The sequence below is a fragment of the Otolemur garnettii genome, unplaced genomic scaffold, assembly GCF_000181295.1.
Source record: "Otolemur garnettii isolate 467f Iridium unplaced genomic scaffold, OtoGar3 scaffold00016, whole genome shotgun sequence".
Classification (NCBI taxonomy): domain Eukaryota; kingdom Metazoa; phylum Chordata; class Mammalia; order Primates; family Galagidae; genus Otolemur; species Otolemur garnettii.
In genome coordinates, this window is record NW_003852411.1 from 22906272 (window position 1) to 22923000 (window position 16729).

The window sequence follows — 16729 nt, forward strand, 5'->3', positions numbered from 1 at the left end:
GACTAGGCCCACAGGGAGCATTCCCGACAGGGGAGCGGTACCCTGCAGGTCACCGAGCCGACTGCGGGTGTGGAGCGAACGTCCGCCGCCTGACTAGCGCGCGCCGCGGCGACGAGCCACCGCGTTGGGAGAGGAGCCCTACGCTTCCTCGCCCTCTGAGCTCGGAGGACGTCAGCCGTCTGGCGTGCAGCCGCCCGTTCGCGTCCTGTGAACCACCAACCAATGAGAGAGAGGGCAAGTTCCCGGCGCCCGCTGTGATTGGCTCCCAGCCTGGAGGCGGTGACGGAGGGGGGCCTTAGGGAGAGTCGGATTTCGGCCGCGGGGCGGGGAGGTGACTCATGTGGCACCCGCAGCGGGGTTAGAGCAGTGGTCACCGAGGCAGGAGGCGGAGGCAGCAAGCCCAGAACGGCCAGGTCCTACCGGGAGGCGGGCCCCCCCTCGGTCACAGGTGCCCGCGCCGGGACAGCGCCTGAACACCACTCCAGTTGGCGGCGGAGGAGAAGGAAGGGGCAGGGCCTGGTCCCCGCCCCTCGCGCCCCGAATGGATGTGTCCGGCCCGGTGTCCCGGCGGGCAGCGGCGGCGGCGGCCACCATGCTCCTGCGAACCGCGCGGGTCCCTCGCGAGTGTTGGTTCTTACCCACCGCGCTGCTCTGCGTCTACGGATTCTTCGCCAGCCTCAGGCCGTCCGAGCCCTTCCTGACTCCCTACCTGTTGGGGCCAGACAAGAACCTGACCGAGAGGGAGGTAAGCGCGGAGGGACAGCCGTGGGCGGGGGTAGCGGGCTGAATGTGTAGGGAGGGCGTAGCAGCTAAGGATTGGCCGAGGGAGGAAAGCGCTAGAGCCATCAGCGGGAGCCGTTCTGGGCAGAGATTTTTGATTTTTTTCCTAGTTGGGGGACAGCTTAGTGCTCTGAGCCTGTGTCAATTTCATAGTTTCCTGTTTTCTTGGGATTTATCAGCGCGCGTCTTCTGTGAAGGCTCAGCACGTGGGTCCAGAGCCCCGGTGCTCCTGTGCTTCAGGCAGTAGTATGCTGACGATCTTGTAATGTGGCTTAGCCCGGCTTTGCCCGGACTGGCCCAGCAATTCGTGCTGGGAGGAGGGAGCAATATTTTGATAGAGAAGTAAAAACAGCAGGCTATACTTCAGACACGGTAGAGGTTTAACTGACTGAAAGTAGGTCGCCACTGCTCTTCTGAAAAGATCTTTGTTTCCCCTACTTCATTTACCCTTCACAGGATGGATGTGCTCAGTCAAGTAAGGACAGTACGTGACATCAAAAATCCATCATCTTAATTTGTCTTGATTTTTAGTTGGATGAGCTTGTGCCTAAGGATATTCTGTTCCTGTCCTCCTCAAGCCCCACCTCCTGGGATAAAGGCAGATGGTATCACATAATTGGCACTTAATCCTAGTATAACTTGTGAAATGTTGCTTCAGAGATGTTGGTTTTGCTTCTCAACGACATGGTGAGGTCTTAGAAGGTTCTGCAGTCTCCAGGATGCTCAGGATAGTTGACAGGGTATAGTCTATGACCAAGAACTCGATTCATTTTCCCTAGATGAGGACTTGTAAATCAAGTATTTCAAAAGTGCATAGTGTTCTTTAGAAATGTGTTTAACTCTTCATAGGCAGGTTCAAAACCGATACTTGCTTTTTGTGGAAAACATTACATAACATTACATAAACTGAAAATAATGAAACCCTAAGTGCTACCATAAGTAGATTCAGCACCCTCTTGCTTGAAAACAGCAAAGGGTAAAAGCTGAGGTCTGTTTCCTACTATCAGCTGAGTGGGCCCTTGTTAGCTGTTCCATTTTTCCTACACCTTCTTTTCCTTTCACCCTGCCATCCTGCCCCAGTGGCTGTAAAATACCCTTCCCATTTCAATCTTGCTCTTCTTTCAGTGGTTAGTAATGAGACACCTCTTTAGAGTAGGAGGCAGTAACCCTGCATCACGGGTCAGAGCAAGAGGTGGCAATTACAGAATCATTTGCACAACTGCATGTTGTAATTACTCATTGTCCAGTTGTTGCACTGCCCGCCTTCATTTTCAAGGGCACTTGAGAGGGAATGGAGAGTCATTGTTGAATCTGAATTGAGGGTTTCATTTGAGTGTCTGACATTGTTTCACTCACTAGCAAGTGTCACTGACTAGCGAGTGTCACTTTACCTACCCTCAGATCATCTACTTCTTACTCTCCTGCATGATTACATAAGGGACTGTAGTAGTTATTCATTACCTGATTGAATTTTAATACTGGTTTAAAACAATAATAAAGTGGGAAGGGCCACCTCTTGTGAACAGAAAGATTTTACAAGAAGAAAATTACTGCACTGATAAGGGAGGGTATGATTCTGGAGACCCAAAACAACCACTGAATCTGAAGCATGGCCACTGAGGAAGAAATGATGTGGCTTGTGAACAGCTAACAATTAAACAGCCCGTGTCACGTGAACCGGCATGTGATCTATGGTTTGTGTGCCTTGTCTAACAGTGAAAGGCATGGGGAAGAAGAAACATGCTCCCAGTGTGGATATTTGCAAGCTGATCTGTTTTGTCATGTGCCCCATGGAGGGCTGTTTTGTGATGTGTTATCATCATCACGTGCCCTGTCTTATCAGAAAGCTTTCCAGGGCAAGTAAAATGTGTCCAGGAGGTCATAAAAAATAAAGCAGGGGTGCCAGGCCCAGTAAATATTAGCTGATTGTGTAACAAACACATAAGCATACTTCAGTTATTGGAGACAAGAGGAGGAGAAGGACAGAGTATAGAGAGAAATCTAGTGATCTGGGGAAGGGACGTCTGTCTGAGGACCTTGGAGACATATTGGATTCTACTGGTTGTTGCACAGTTTGGCTCTGCTTACTCAGTGGAGAACCTTAGATTTTTTGGATAGCAACTAAAATAAATGGAACAATGTATTCATTTTCGGAGTGCTTGTTTTTAGCACCAGACACTTAAATAATGTTACATGATTTTTAAAGCAAATGCCAAGTCATATTCAGTGACATGTGTATTGAAGTTTTTATTTCTCCCAGAAGACTTCGAAGGAGCAAAGTTGGATTAAATAGAGGTATTGTTAACTAAATCTAAAAGACGAAAAGAGGGGAAAAGAAGAATTTCTGTTCTCAAGGATTTTTTTCTTAGATTTTAGGAAAAGTACTAACTTTAAAACAGATACCACTTTTTAAGTTTTAAGCGGGTTAAAACTTGGAATAAGGGGGATGCTAGTCCAATTCATTTAGTTAATTCATATTGCCCCAAGTCATTTGTGTTTTAGCTTGGGCCCGCTAGTCTTCAGAAATTTACATGTATTCTCTCATTTAATTTTTATTATTCATTTATTTTATTTTTTTTAGGGACAGAGTCTCACTTTATCACCCTCAGTAGAGGGCCATGGTGTCATAGCTCACAGCAATCTCCAACTCCTGGGCTTAGGCGATTCTCTTGCCTCAGCCTCCCAAGTAGCTGAGACTACCGGTGCTCGCCACGATGCCTGCCTATTTTTTTGTTGCAGTTCAGCCAGGGCCAGGTTTGAACCTGCCTCTGTTGGTATATGGGGCCGGTGCCCTACCCACTGAACGACAGATGCCTCACCTCTCTTTTAATTTTTGCAACCAATAACCATGTGACATAGATTTTACCTCTCTTTTACTGATAATGGGGCTTTAGGTTTAAAACTGATTATAAAGATTATTTATACTGCATCCCAATTTTAAAATATGCCCTAAAAAGAAAATCAAGCACTTCTCTTTTTTTTATATTACAAGCTTAAAAGAAGGTCATAAAAACTGCCTATAATCTACCATCCAGAGATAGTTGTTCTGTTAAGACTTTAAGATGTATTTACTGCCTTTTCTGATTCTTCCGCCCCCAAACAAACAAAACTTAAAATCAGAGAAACTTAATCAAATAGTAGGATCAAGGAATCCTATCCTGTCTCTAGAAGTAAGAATTGACAGTGATTCCATTTCCAAAATATTTATTGAGGCCAGTATCTTCCAAACAGTATATTGGCTTTTATACAAATAGAAGGTGTGAGGGTCCACTTTTAAAGAATGGTTCTCAACAATGGTGCATATTAAAATCTCCTGGCCAATTTTAAAAATAAATACATGACAGGGTAACCAAAATACTTAAAGCCTCTTAGGAGATGTGCAGCCATGGTTAAGAACTGGTGTTATGAGTTAGTTGGGGAAACTGACACATATAACAAGTAGCATCAAGAGAGCTTTGAATGTTATGATACAAATACTGTCAACTTCAGCAAAGTCCTTCTGGGTAAGGAAAGACTAGGTCTTGATGAATGGGAAGGATTTTATTGGGGAAAAGATGATAGAGTAAAGATAGGAAGAGATATTCCAAACAATTGTCTGAATGTCATTGTCAAGATTTCTTTGGTTGATAAGGATGAGGCATTTGCAATATTGGCAGATTGTTTTGTAAGTGTAAATTATTTATGAATATTCCAGCTCCTTTGATTGCTAATGAGTTTTTATTCTCTTTGTGCAGGTCTTCAATGAAATTTATCCAGTATGGACTTACTCTTACCTGGTGCTGCTGTTTCCCGTGTTCCTGGCCACAGACTACCTCCGTTATAAACCTGTTGTTCTGCTGCAGGGACTTAGCCTTATTGTTACATGGTTCATGCTGCTCTATGCCCAGGGACTTCTGGCCATACAGTTTTTGGAATTCTTCTACGGCATCGCCACAGCCACTGAAATTGCCTATTACTCTTACATCTACAGTGTGGTGGACCTGAACATGTACCAGAAAGTTACAAGTTACTGTCGAAGTGCCACTTTGGTGGGCTTCACGGTGGGTTCTGTCCTAGGACAAATCCTCGTCTCCGTGGCAGGCTGGTCCCTGTTTAGCCTGAATGTCATCTCTCTTACCTGTGTTTCTGTGGCTTTTGCTGTGGCCTGGTTTTTGCCTATGCCACAGAAGAGTCTCTTCTTTCACCATGTTCCTACCACCTGCCAGGGAGTTAATGGCATCAAGGTACAAAATGGTGGCGTTGTAACTGGCACCCCAGCTTCTAACCACCTTCCTGGGTGGGAGGACATTGAGTCAAAAATTCCTCTGAATATGGAAGAACCTCCCGTAGAGGAACCGGTAAGCTCAGCCTTTAATACCTTATAGTTGCTACTGTGGGGGCTGGAACAATGGTGGACAAAAAAGACAGGAAATTTCCTCTTGCTAGATCTTGTATGCATTTGTATGCATGTTTTATCCTGAGTTGACTCATTGGTTCATTCATTAATACAAAATACGGCTTATTTATATTAGGCATGACAAATTTATTTCTCCTGAAGTGCGTGACCTCCTAAGTCAGACTATACGACATTGTATTGTTCATGTCAGAAGTGTCCTGCCTTGTAGATACCTCTGTCTTTACCTTTCTATTCCCTGTGCTCAGTATGTAAAGAAAGCACTCATAAAATTTTTTTCTAGTAAGGTATTAGTATCTGGTTCCAGTTTCTGAATTGAAACCTGAAATAAATTTAAGGGTAAAAATTTACTTTCCTCTTCTGTGCTAGAAAGAATATCTGCTATTTATTTTTTCAAATCAGAATTTGCTGAAGAGAATCACAAGAGAATAATTTAAAATGATACTGGAATATTAAAACTGTGATATGAAGCTGTCTCTTGGGAGAGGAATGGCATGAAAACCATCTATTCATTCTATCTAGCTTTGAAGATGAATTGCCTTATATGTAAGCCCCCGCCCCACACTTTCTATCAGGTTATAAGCTGTGGGAGACAAGGTTCATTCAGACCACATGTAGTCTTAGTTTTTCTGGGACATGTTTGGGAATAAGCCTATTAACATTCCAGCTTTTCAAATTAGCTCTGTCAGATATAAAACTGAGCTGCATAAGCTTTGTAAACTGGATGAGAATAAAGAACTCATGAATGGAGTTTTTGGCGCTCTACCTGGAGTTAACCCAGTTGTTTCAACATGGCGTCTAGTGCTCTTGTTAAAAATTACTCTTTTGCCTACCTCCATTTTTCACTATTGGTTACTGGCTGAAATTTAGGTTGTCATCACAAAAAGTCAGGGTTATCCTCTGAGCCAGGGTGACACTCATCATGAAACTCATCTTGATCACTAGAGCACCTGTGGACAGCTTTGGTAAGATGACTATGGGGTTAAATAGCAACGAAATGTTGATTCCTTCTTTGTTTGTTAGATGACATTGGAGAGTGAGTCATCAAAGGGTTGATGAAAGAAAGTGTCATCATCTGATAGATTTCATGTGGTAGAAAAAAGTAAGAACCCTTTTTTAATGTTTCAAATGTGTCACAAAGGCTTTAGTTAAAATAAATGTATACATACAGATATAATACTTTTATAAAATATATATTTTAAATATTAACTATTGACATTAACCATAGTGCTAAAGATTTTTATAAACCAGTGAATTTCAAACTTTTTTGAACATGAATAAGAAACATAGTAAGAAGCACATTTCACGTAGCAACCAGTACATACCCAGGTATGTATATATTTTGTATATAACAGAAACAAATACAATATTCTGATACCTTTCATTCTGTTTATTTTTTATAATATAGGTCACTGTGTTCTAAATTGATTTATTACCTATAGTTTTAAAAACTCAGTCCTATACCACCTTGAAATTTGTTATTTACAGTATGCAAAGTTTCAATATTTTAAAAGCTAAAGAATTGTTAAAATTTAGAGTTAGAAGCAATTCTAACCATAGGTCATGGAATAGTCAGAACATCTTAAAGTTAAAAGGGACTAGATCTCATGGCTCAGCGCCTATAGCTCAACCGGCTAAGGTGCCAGCCACGTACACCTAAGGTGGCGGGTTTGAATCCCCAGCCCGGACCCGCCAAACAACAATGACGGCTGCAACCAAAAAATAGCCGGGCATTGTGGTGGGTGCCTGTGGTCCCAGCTACTTGGGAGGCGGAGGCAGGAGACTCGCTTGAGCCCAGGAGTTGGAGGTTGCTGTGAGCTATAATGCCACGGCCCTTACCCAGGGAGATAGCTTGAGGCTCTGTCTCAAAAAAAAAAAAAAAGGGACTAGATCTCATCAACTCTTTGATTTTAGAGGTGAAGATTGCTGAGATTAGCAATTTATGCAGAATTGCACAGATATACTCCTAAACATAATTGCAGAGGACATATATGCAATTCACTTCTCTCTTTGCACCATCCATTTCTTTTACCAGGGTAACGATATTGTCAGGATCATCATGTCGGCTACAGTGCGGTCAGAATTAGGATTTAAGTGAATTCCGTGATATCCTCGAATCTGTTGTTGTTACCAAAACAAGTAGGAAGTGCTGCTTGGCAACTGCACTGACTAATTGGCCTTAAAATGTGGCTGCTTTTCTTTGACATGCTTAAAGAAAAGTCAGAATATGAAATTGGGGATTACAGGCCATTTTAAGTTGACAGAAACCTTAATTAAACCATAAGTCGTAACTGTGGTAATATCAAAGAGTAGGTAGATAGGTGGTTTTCATCTTGATTTTTTTATTTGTTTGTTTTAGAAAGAGAAAATGAAGTAGTTGTCCAAGTGACAGCCTAGTCCAAAAGCTACATGAGAGTATTTGTGCGTTCTTTTCAAAGAGAGCCTGTTGCTTCAGGCCAAAGGCTGACATTGCAGGAAGAACCACCAAAGCCTGTGATTTTCCTTCTCAAACAGAACTGAACTCTTTATGTACTTGGCTTACAGCTGGACCTGATTTATTTTGAGTTCTTCATCTACGTGTGTTAGAAATGGTATGGGGTCTGGTGGTACATGCCTGTAACTATCAGGAGACTGAGGCAGGAGGATCCATTGAGTGCAGGAATTCAAGATCAGCCGGGACAAAACAGTGAGACCTTGTTTCAAAACAGTGCCAATTAAACTGCTTCTTTAGCACAGGGCTTGATGTGTAATTAATACCTAATAAATGATTCTTTTAATACAGCCATGCTTTTTTCTGCAGATATCTTCTACTATTATGGCAGGCAGTTTTCTATTAGACATTTGTCAATTCTTTTAGTAGTTTCATTCTTCCAGGAATATACTTTTTATTCCTTATTACCCTTCCAATACCCTTGAAATTTTTAGATGTCACAGATGTGTTCTAAGTTTTATTCCTTAGTTAACTGAGGCTTAAACAGAAAATTCTGATGTAATCCACTAAAATTAATGTATCTCACATAAAGAACTCAGAAAATATACTTAGTTTCACTCATTCACTCTCAGCAAGTAGATATCCATTGGATATAATAATTGCCTTGTTCACATATGTTTAAATTTTCAAGGTTTGCTCTCATGTAGAATAGTAGGAAATCAATTCAATACCAGCAGTAATTTTATTTTTTACTTGTAGGTGATTAGTGTATGCAAATTTATCAAGTAGAAATATTTTCATTAATCTATTTTATTTTTTTTTCAAGTGTAATTCTATCTCTGAGTTTTCATCTTGATTAACCTCAACACTCTTCCCTGAATTCCAGAAAAAGGCAGTAGTAATGTTACTTAAGTATAGCCAGTCTCTGGACTACACAGTACAGAGAAGGAACCACCATGCGGGGGTTATTTTGGGATGGCATGAGAAGGAAGAAGAACTATGAGACTGTGTAATTCTCAATCCAGTGAAATTTCTAGCATTATAGAGAGAAAATGGCCTTTACCTAATTTAGTCACTATCACTAGAAGTAGTTACTATCACCATATATATGGCCACTAACATATCATTTTAAGAGAAGAAAAGAACATACCTCTATTAATTTTATAAACAACTATAAAATTAAACATTACAGAAAACTGTATATAAAGGAGTAAAATTCTCCTAAACTGCTAACCCCCAAAGATTACCACTATTAATGTTTTAGTGAATGTCTTTCTAAACATCTTTTTGTATATACATACATATATTTTACAGTAAATGGAATTATAATCTACATGTACTTTTATAACTTTGCTTTTTTACTCAGTGTTATATAATACTCCTCTTTGTATGTCTCTCATCTGCCATTCCTTATTAGCCACAGAAGTAAAATTTCCCATGATCTTAGCAAGGCTCGGGATTAATAACAGCTTTTGATAAGTTAAACCTTTGATAAAATTGGAGATATCTCACAGAGAGTCCAGAATCTGATATTCACTTCTAGTGATGGTGCATAGCTCAATAATCTCTTGCTTCACTCAATTAAAAACACAGCAGCTTTATTTATTGCTTTATAATACTAATATTTCTCATGGTTTAAATATTGACTAGTGTAAAAAGCTTAAGGAAGAAAATTTAAATCACTAATAACCCCACTACCTAGGGAGAACTGCTGCTAACGTTTTGATCTATTTCTTTCCAAGATTTGTATTTTAACAATACAATGATTATGTCAGTTATAAGGACAGGAGGTTCCCACTGACTCTTAACTGAAAGTTATTTAATAGGATTACTAGTCTGTTGGTTATTCTTAATGTTGCTTGCCACTGTGTCTTACTGGGTAAAGTCCGCTTTTCATGTTTCTGCCTTCAGTTGGTAAACAGGGCACCCTTTGCTAAGTTGATTACATGCAGCTGTGCTGAGACCATTTACAACTAAAATTGTACAAGAACATATTTTTCCTTTGAGGGGATAAATGTAATAAGCTTATGATTTATTTATTATTAAATAAGCAGTCGGTTTCCCTGAGAAAAAAGCCCATTAAATAGAAAATTGAGTCTGTACAACCGTTTTCTGTACAATGAATTGCCTTTGTGATGTTTGAGCTTTGTTCCCTTTTTCTGTGTAGGAACCCAAGCCAGACCGTCTCCTTGTGTTGAAGGTACTATGGAATGATTTCTTGATTTGCTATTCCTCTCGCCCTCTGCTCTGCTGGTCTGTGTGGTGGGCCCTCTCCACCTGTGGCTATTTTCAAGTTGTGAACTACACACAGGGCCTGTGGGAGAAAGTGATGCCTTCCCGCTATGCTGCCATCTATAATGGTGGTGTGGAGGCCGTTTCAACCTTACTGGGTAAGCAATGCAGAATGGTAGAGCGTAGGGGGAAGGGGAGATTCCTCCAGTAGTTAAGCTAACTATAATCAGATTTACTCTCCTCTCTCACAGTTGAAATAGCCCCAAAGAAGGCTTTCCTTATTTTGAGTTCTCATTTGATAATTCAAGAGGACAACTTACACATACTGAAGTGGAAAAGACCTGTGACTAACAAGCTTGAATTTTTATGAGCTTCAGGGAAACCTAATAGAGTAATTTTCAAAATTGTTTTCATTGCTTATCCTAGGGTCCATTATCTCTATTTACTGGGTGGTTTTGTCACTTTATGTGGAATTTTATGTAATAATAGATCAGACCAATAACAGCTAATATGTGTTGAGGTTTTTTTTTTTTTTGAGACAGAGCCTCAAGCTATTGCCCTAGGTAGAGTGCTGTGGCATCATAGCTCACAGCAACCTCCAACTCCTGGGCTCAAGCGAGTCTCCTGCCTCTGCCTCCCAAGTAGCTGGGACTATAGGTGCCCACCACAATGCCTGGCTATTTTTTTGTTGCAGCCATCATTGTTGTTTGGCTGGCCCAGGCTGTTTTCGAACTCACCAGCTCAGGTGTATGTGGCTGGAGCCTTAGCCACTTGAGCCACAGGCACCGGGCCTAATATCTGTTGAGTTTTATGTGCTAGGTGCTAATCTAAGGGCTTTTAAAACTCAACCCTCACAAAATTCCTGAGGTAGGTACTATTATTATCCCCATTTTATAAAGGAAACTTGGGACAGGTAGGTTAATAATTTGCTCAAGGTCAAATAGATAGGAAGTAGCAAAGGTAAGATTTAAGTTGGGCAGGGTGGCTTCAGAGCCTGTGTCCTTGACCATCATGTTCTATTGTCCATTTCTAATTCGTTAACCTATCTCATAAGGTTGTTTTTATACGGTTCTATATGATTCTGTAAATACTTATTAACTGTGCCTGGCACTCCTGAAACACTCTATATATTTTAGCTGTTGTTATCGTTATCACTGTCTTTATTTTACCAAAAGGCAGCGAAGCCCTTCTGCCATGATCTAGACTGCTCCCTGGTTTGGAGATGACTCATCCTGCCGCGTTGCCAGACTAGATTCAGTGGTTCTTTTTCCCTCTTGCCTCTGCTTCAGCTGCAGTAGTTTTTTCCTTCGCAGCATCCCTGGGTCTGTGTCCTCTTTCCACCACATTGCTCCATGCCCTAATTCAGTTCCTCATCTCTCAGTAGGTGCATTTTATTTATTTCATCAAGTCCAAGATTCTCTGCCTGAGTTTCAAGGCCCTATACTCTACTATTTATAAGTTTGAACATTTTAAAATTTAACAAACTAGGCTAAGTATTTAATTTATTGAAATAGTATTTGTTTAGCAGAATAACTAGATTACTTTTCTCTTTTTGTGTTGTAGGTGCTATTGCCGTGTTTGCAGTTGGTTATGTAAAAATATCCTGGTCAACTTGGGGAGAGATGACATTATCTCTCTTTTCTCTCCTGATCGCTGCTGCAGTGTATATCATGGACACCGTGGGTAACATTTGGGTGTGCTATGCATCCTATGTTGTCTTCAGAATCATCTATATGTTACTCATCACGATAGCAACGTATGTATTTTGGCTCAAAGAAGCACTAGGAAAAGTTGTAACAGGATTAATTTTTTGGTTTATTTAAAAACCAAGAAATTAAATTTTTTGGTTATGAGAGGCAAATGAGAGAAGGCATAGATTATATGTACATTATCTGTTTTTCTCTTGAGGAAGCATTTAGGCAAGGTTTGTTTATTCCCTTGTTTGTATGTTCCTACTGTTTTCAGATGTTTGCATTGAGGTTTATATTACTTAGCAGCTAAACAAATGTTTTTCACTTGTTTGGGAAGAGAATTGACAGTAGAAAGGAAGGAGATACTCTTCTCATTTAAAGTAAAAATTTTTACTTAAAAGTAAATATTGTAACTACCCAGGAAGTAATTCTTGTCTGTTAATTCTTCTTTTCTTTCTTTCTTTCTTTTTTTAAGTTTTCAAATTGCTGCAAACCTCAGCATGGAACGCTATGCCCTGGTGTTTGGTGTAAATACCTTCATTGCCCTGGCATTGCAGACTCTGCTTACTCTAATTGTGGTAGATGCCAGTGGCCTTGGCTTAGAAATTACCACTCAGGTAAGATCTCTCTTTTGACACTAACGATTGTATGACTTGATCAGGGTGACAGAAATGGAGCATGCTTGATTGAAAACAAATTCAAACAATATGAGCAGATATAAAATAAAAGTATTCCCTCTTTCCTTTGGTTACCAGCATTCCCCTCATCCTTAGTTCTTTTCTGCCTGGACAATGTTGGGATCATCTTTTTGATGAGGCTCTAGAGTAGTGGTTCTCAACCTATGGGTCGCGACCCCTTTGTAACAATGGAAATACATCAGGGCATTAGGAAGGTTGAGAACCACTGTTCTAGAGCATTCCTGAGTATAACTAACTAGCCTGGTAGGGCTGTTTCAGCTGAGAAGTAATACCGATTCCTTCCAGGCCAAGCTCATGTGCTTTCTCATCCATTATTTCCCTCCATTCTTAATTCCGTTCCTGGAATACTCTATCCCATGTTTGAGAAGGCCTGCTTCATCTCACAACTCTCTAAGTCTCCTCCCTTCTGTATTTAAAACACCCCTAACCCAAATACCAAGGTAATGACTTGCTGTTGATGAATAGCATTATGGTTTATAACATGTGACCTGTTGAGAAAGCACCTGCACAGACACCCAAAGACAATGTGAATACTTTTTTCATACAGGACTTGCATAACTGTATTTGCCTTCATTGTGTTGTGGCTTTGTAGGTATGCCTTGCTCTGTACTTTGGCAAAATGGGCAACTAAATCAGAAAGTTCCTATCCTACCCCAACTCAGCCCAAACAATTTCTTCCTCATTAGTCTCTCCCTACATATTATATCATGTTTTATTATTCATTTTGGTACACAACCCCCCAACATATTAGCAGTAATTAACTGTATTTTAACTGAAGAGATCTAAAAGATAAATAATAATAAGTGATATGCATGGAGTACCTTGTATGTGCCAAGTACTTCATATGGAATTTGCAGGGTTCTTGTCAGGAATAGCTATTAAGAAAATGTCCGAGAGATGTTAAGTTACTTGTTTAAGGTCACATGATTCATAACAGTTTCGTAGAACTCGGATTTAAACCAACATCTAACCCGAAAACTTCCTTTGGGGTGGAATGTAGGAGAGAAACTAAGTGTTTGCATCCTCCTTGTTTAATAAGGAAGAGACCCCAGGACTGTCAGTTGGGGGGAACATGGATGGCATTTGAAATGGAAATTTGACAGCACATTCTTGTAAAATGTTGGATTTAAACTTGGAATAATGGGATTTTGTGGGCTGTGCTAAAACCATAACTGCCTTGGTTAATTCACATGCTTCCTATAGACATGTAGCTAAGTTTGAAAGAACCTGGCTCAGAGATTTAAGGTCACATTCTTATTGTACTTTTGAACCAGTTTATAAGTATTTGGTATGTTATTTAAAAAAAAAAAATGGTTAGGATGATGTTAATAAGCTATAAGTCACACTAAAAAATTGGCTTAGGAAAGATTCTCATAAAAAGTAATCCTGGCTTCGTGCCTGTAGCTCAAGCGGCTAAAGTGCCAGCCACATACACCAGAGCTGGTAGGTTCAAATGCAGCCTGGACCTGCCAAACAACAACAATGACAACTACAACCAAAAAATAGCCGGGCGTTGTGGCGAGCGCCTGTAGTCTCAGCTACTTGCGGCAAGAGAATCGCTTATGCCCAGGAGTTGGAGGTTGCTGTGAGCTGTAATGTCAAGGCACTCTATCCAAGGTTACAGCTGGAGGCTGTGTCTCAAAAAAAAGTAATCTTTATGTACTATGATTGACCTTCTACTGCCCTCTTCTGGGAAAGAACAGAAGTTCTTAATCTTCAGAATTTGGCCTGTTAGACCCATTTATCTGTCAGCTTGAGCATAGAGACCATGCAGTTGTAACAATAACAACAGCAGCAACAACAAAAACAATTGTATTAACATTAGCATCATGCTAATAGAAGTGTTATGAACTTCATTTTTTAAATCAAGTCAAATCTCAGAGATTAAGTATCACAGTCGAAGTTACACAGCTCGTAAAGGATGAAGTCAGGATTCATATTGGGCAGTCAAGCTTCAGGACCAACATGCTGTGCTGCTGCTTTGTATGCAAAGTGTGTAAGCATGCAAAGAAACTCTGACTATATCTTTAATCATAGAGTATGTTCACATATATGTAATAAAACATCTCACCTTCCAAGTGATAATTATACAAATTGCTACTTTTCCCCCATTTTAGTTCCTGATCTATGCCGGTTATTTTGCACTCATCGCAGTGGTTTTCCTGGTTAATGGTGCAGTCAGTATTATGAAGAAATACAGGAAGCAAGAGGATCCAGAATCAAGTTCTCAAGTAACCACTTCATAACACAGGGCTGAAGGGCTTCTTCTTATAGCAAGAACTCTGCACAGCAGCTGCCTGGATGTATCTAATTTTTTTAAGTATAGACAAATATTTATGAATGTGCATTTCATGGCTTCAAAGCAGCCATTTTGATTGATACGTTGTTTCTGGAGTAACATTATACTGTTCAGAGGCACCAGAAGTAAAATTTATTTCATGGTCTATTTATGAGAGCCAATTTAAGGATGACTTTATTTCTGATTCAAAAGTGAACTTGATTTTAAAAACAAAGTAATCCGGAGCAATCAAGCAGCCCATGGAGTTGTATGCTTGATTAGCGGCACATGGTGTCGTGTGCTTGGTTAGCAAGTGAGTTCTATGTTTTATAGGTCATGAACTTCTGTAACAGCTTAGCCAGACACTTGGCCTGGTGAGACCAGGGCTTCCTAGAGGCCATAAGACGTTACAAGACATGATGGATGGAGATATGTTCTGACAGCACCTGCCTCTATTCATCTTAATTCTTATTCCTGTGCTCCTGATGGACATTTGTGTATTACAGATGAAAGTTGTTCCTGTCACTGGCAATATTTGCTCGGATTGTGTTCTGTCCTACAAGGAGTATGTGTCATTTTTAATTTTAAGTTATTTTAAAAAATTCACTGTATGAATATTCTTGGTTCCCATCTTGACAATTATGTATTTGTGTAGCTTTTCTTTAGAAGTACATTTTTGCATTACTCATATGCTTCCCAGAGAAGCTCATTTAGTTAGAAAAAAAGGCAAGTTTTGAAGCCTGCTAATAATCTTAATGAAGAGACCTAATCAGAAAACTAAAGGTAGGTTTGCTTGTCTTTAATTCTTCGGTATGAAGGACTATTTATTCCATGTTGAAAGTTCATATATAGGCTAAAGGTATAATTAGCCCATTTTGTACTTGCATTCCCTTTTATTTCCAAAATAAAATGTAAAAGTCTTTTTTAAAATAACTTCACCCCCATTTATAGCTTTTGTATTATTTTCTCTTTCTTATCCAAGTAAAGATGTCAATTGGAGTTGGATTATTCCAAGGCCTTTTTCATAAACTGAGCCTCTTTTTAATTATTTCAATGGGACAAGAACTAGGATAGATTTGATTCCTGTGTTTTATACCTTAAGTCTGCCTTTGTTCCTAAGGGTAGATCATCTTGAATATTTGCTTAAAATAAGAATTGCTTGTGATTCCATTGCCACATTACTTGAAAAACTGCTATTCTGTATGCATTTAATTCTGAAATCAGATTTCCTGGGGGCTGCTAATATATGTGAGATATGAAAACTATTTTAAAGCTGACTTTATTGCCTTATCTTGAAAAGAATCTAGAAAGGTGCTTTTACCTGGGGTGTTAACTTTTATAGAATGACACAGCTAAACAGTGTTAAAAATAGTGTCAAGACTGCAAAATTGACTCCATTTGTTTAAGCAGAAATCCTAGAAGCAAAGGGATGAGGATAAAATAGGTCATTCACCATTCACCTTCCTTTACAATTAAGGAAGAAAAGAACACTAGGAAAGGAAAGGGAAGTGATGTCACAAAAGTAGCAACCTCCAAGATTATATATATATTTTTTGTTTGTTTTGTTTTAGCTGTATAGGGAATTGTTTATTCAAAAACAAATAGAAAAGTAGTATTTAAGGAATTTTATTTAATCTTTATTTTTTTAAATAAAATGGACTATGGTACAAACTGTTCACGTTATCAAAGCAATATTTCCCTGGTATTTAATTCAAAGTTGGTGGCACACACAGCCACAGCCTGAGCCTTTACTTACTTTAAGACGAGAATATATCCACATCTTGGTGTGTGTCCGTATTTGTAGAATGCTGAACCCAATGTGCAAGTTGTACTGTATGCAGTTTTGCAAAGAAGTGAAAATAATTTTGTTGTACTTTTTAATTCAATTCTGTATAGATTTTAAAGTTATTTTTATTAAATAAATGTTTTATATTTTCCCATTTTAACAAAAATTATTTTAAATTTATCTTCTGTTTCAATTGAAGCTTTTGATTCTATCTTTAAATCTTAAAAGTTTATCCTAGGAAAAATTTCATATTGTGTTCACCTCATCTAACCTGCCTACTTATCCTTTAAACATCCTGTTAATTCTTCCATTGCTCTGTGATCTTTACTTTTGACTCATCCCTTTACTTCTGTTGTTTTCCCAATTTTTTTCTGGCACCACACTGCACTGTCTATTGGTCTTCATCTGGGCACCTCTCATCTCTCTCTCTCTCTCTCTCT

General features: G+C 39.5%; 1 protein-coding gene across 1 annotated transcript; it reads left to right on the forward strand.

Moving 5' to 3' along the window:
- The first annotated feature begins 370 nt into the window (after nt 1-370).
- SLC19A2 (solute carrier family 19 member 2) lies at nt 371-16118 on the forward strand. The gene is made up of 6 exons (XM_003785717.3): nt 371-745; nt 4515-5117; nt 9772-9994; nt 11400-11592; nt 12003-12144; nt 14343-16118. The coding sequence occupies exons 1-6, from the start codon at nt 542-544 to the stop codon at nt 14469-14471; spliced, it is 1494 nt and encodes a 497-aa protein (XP_003785765.1). The 5' UTR covers nt 371-541; the 3' UTR covers nt 14472-16118.
- Nucleotides 16119-16729: the final 611 nt, after the last annotated feature.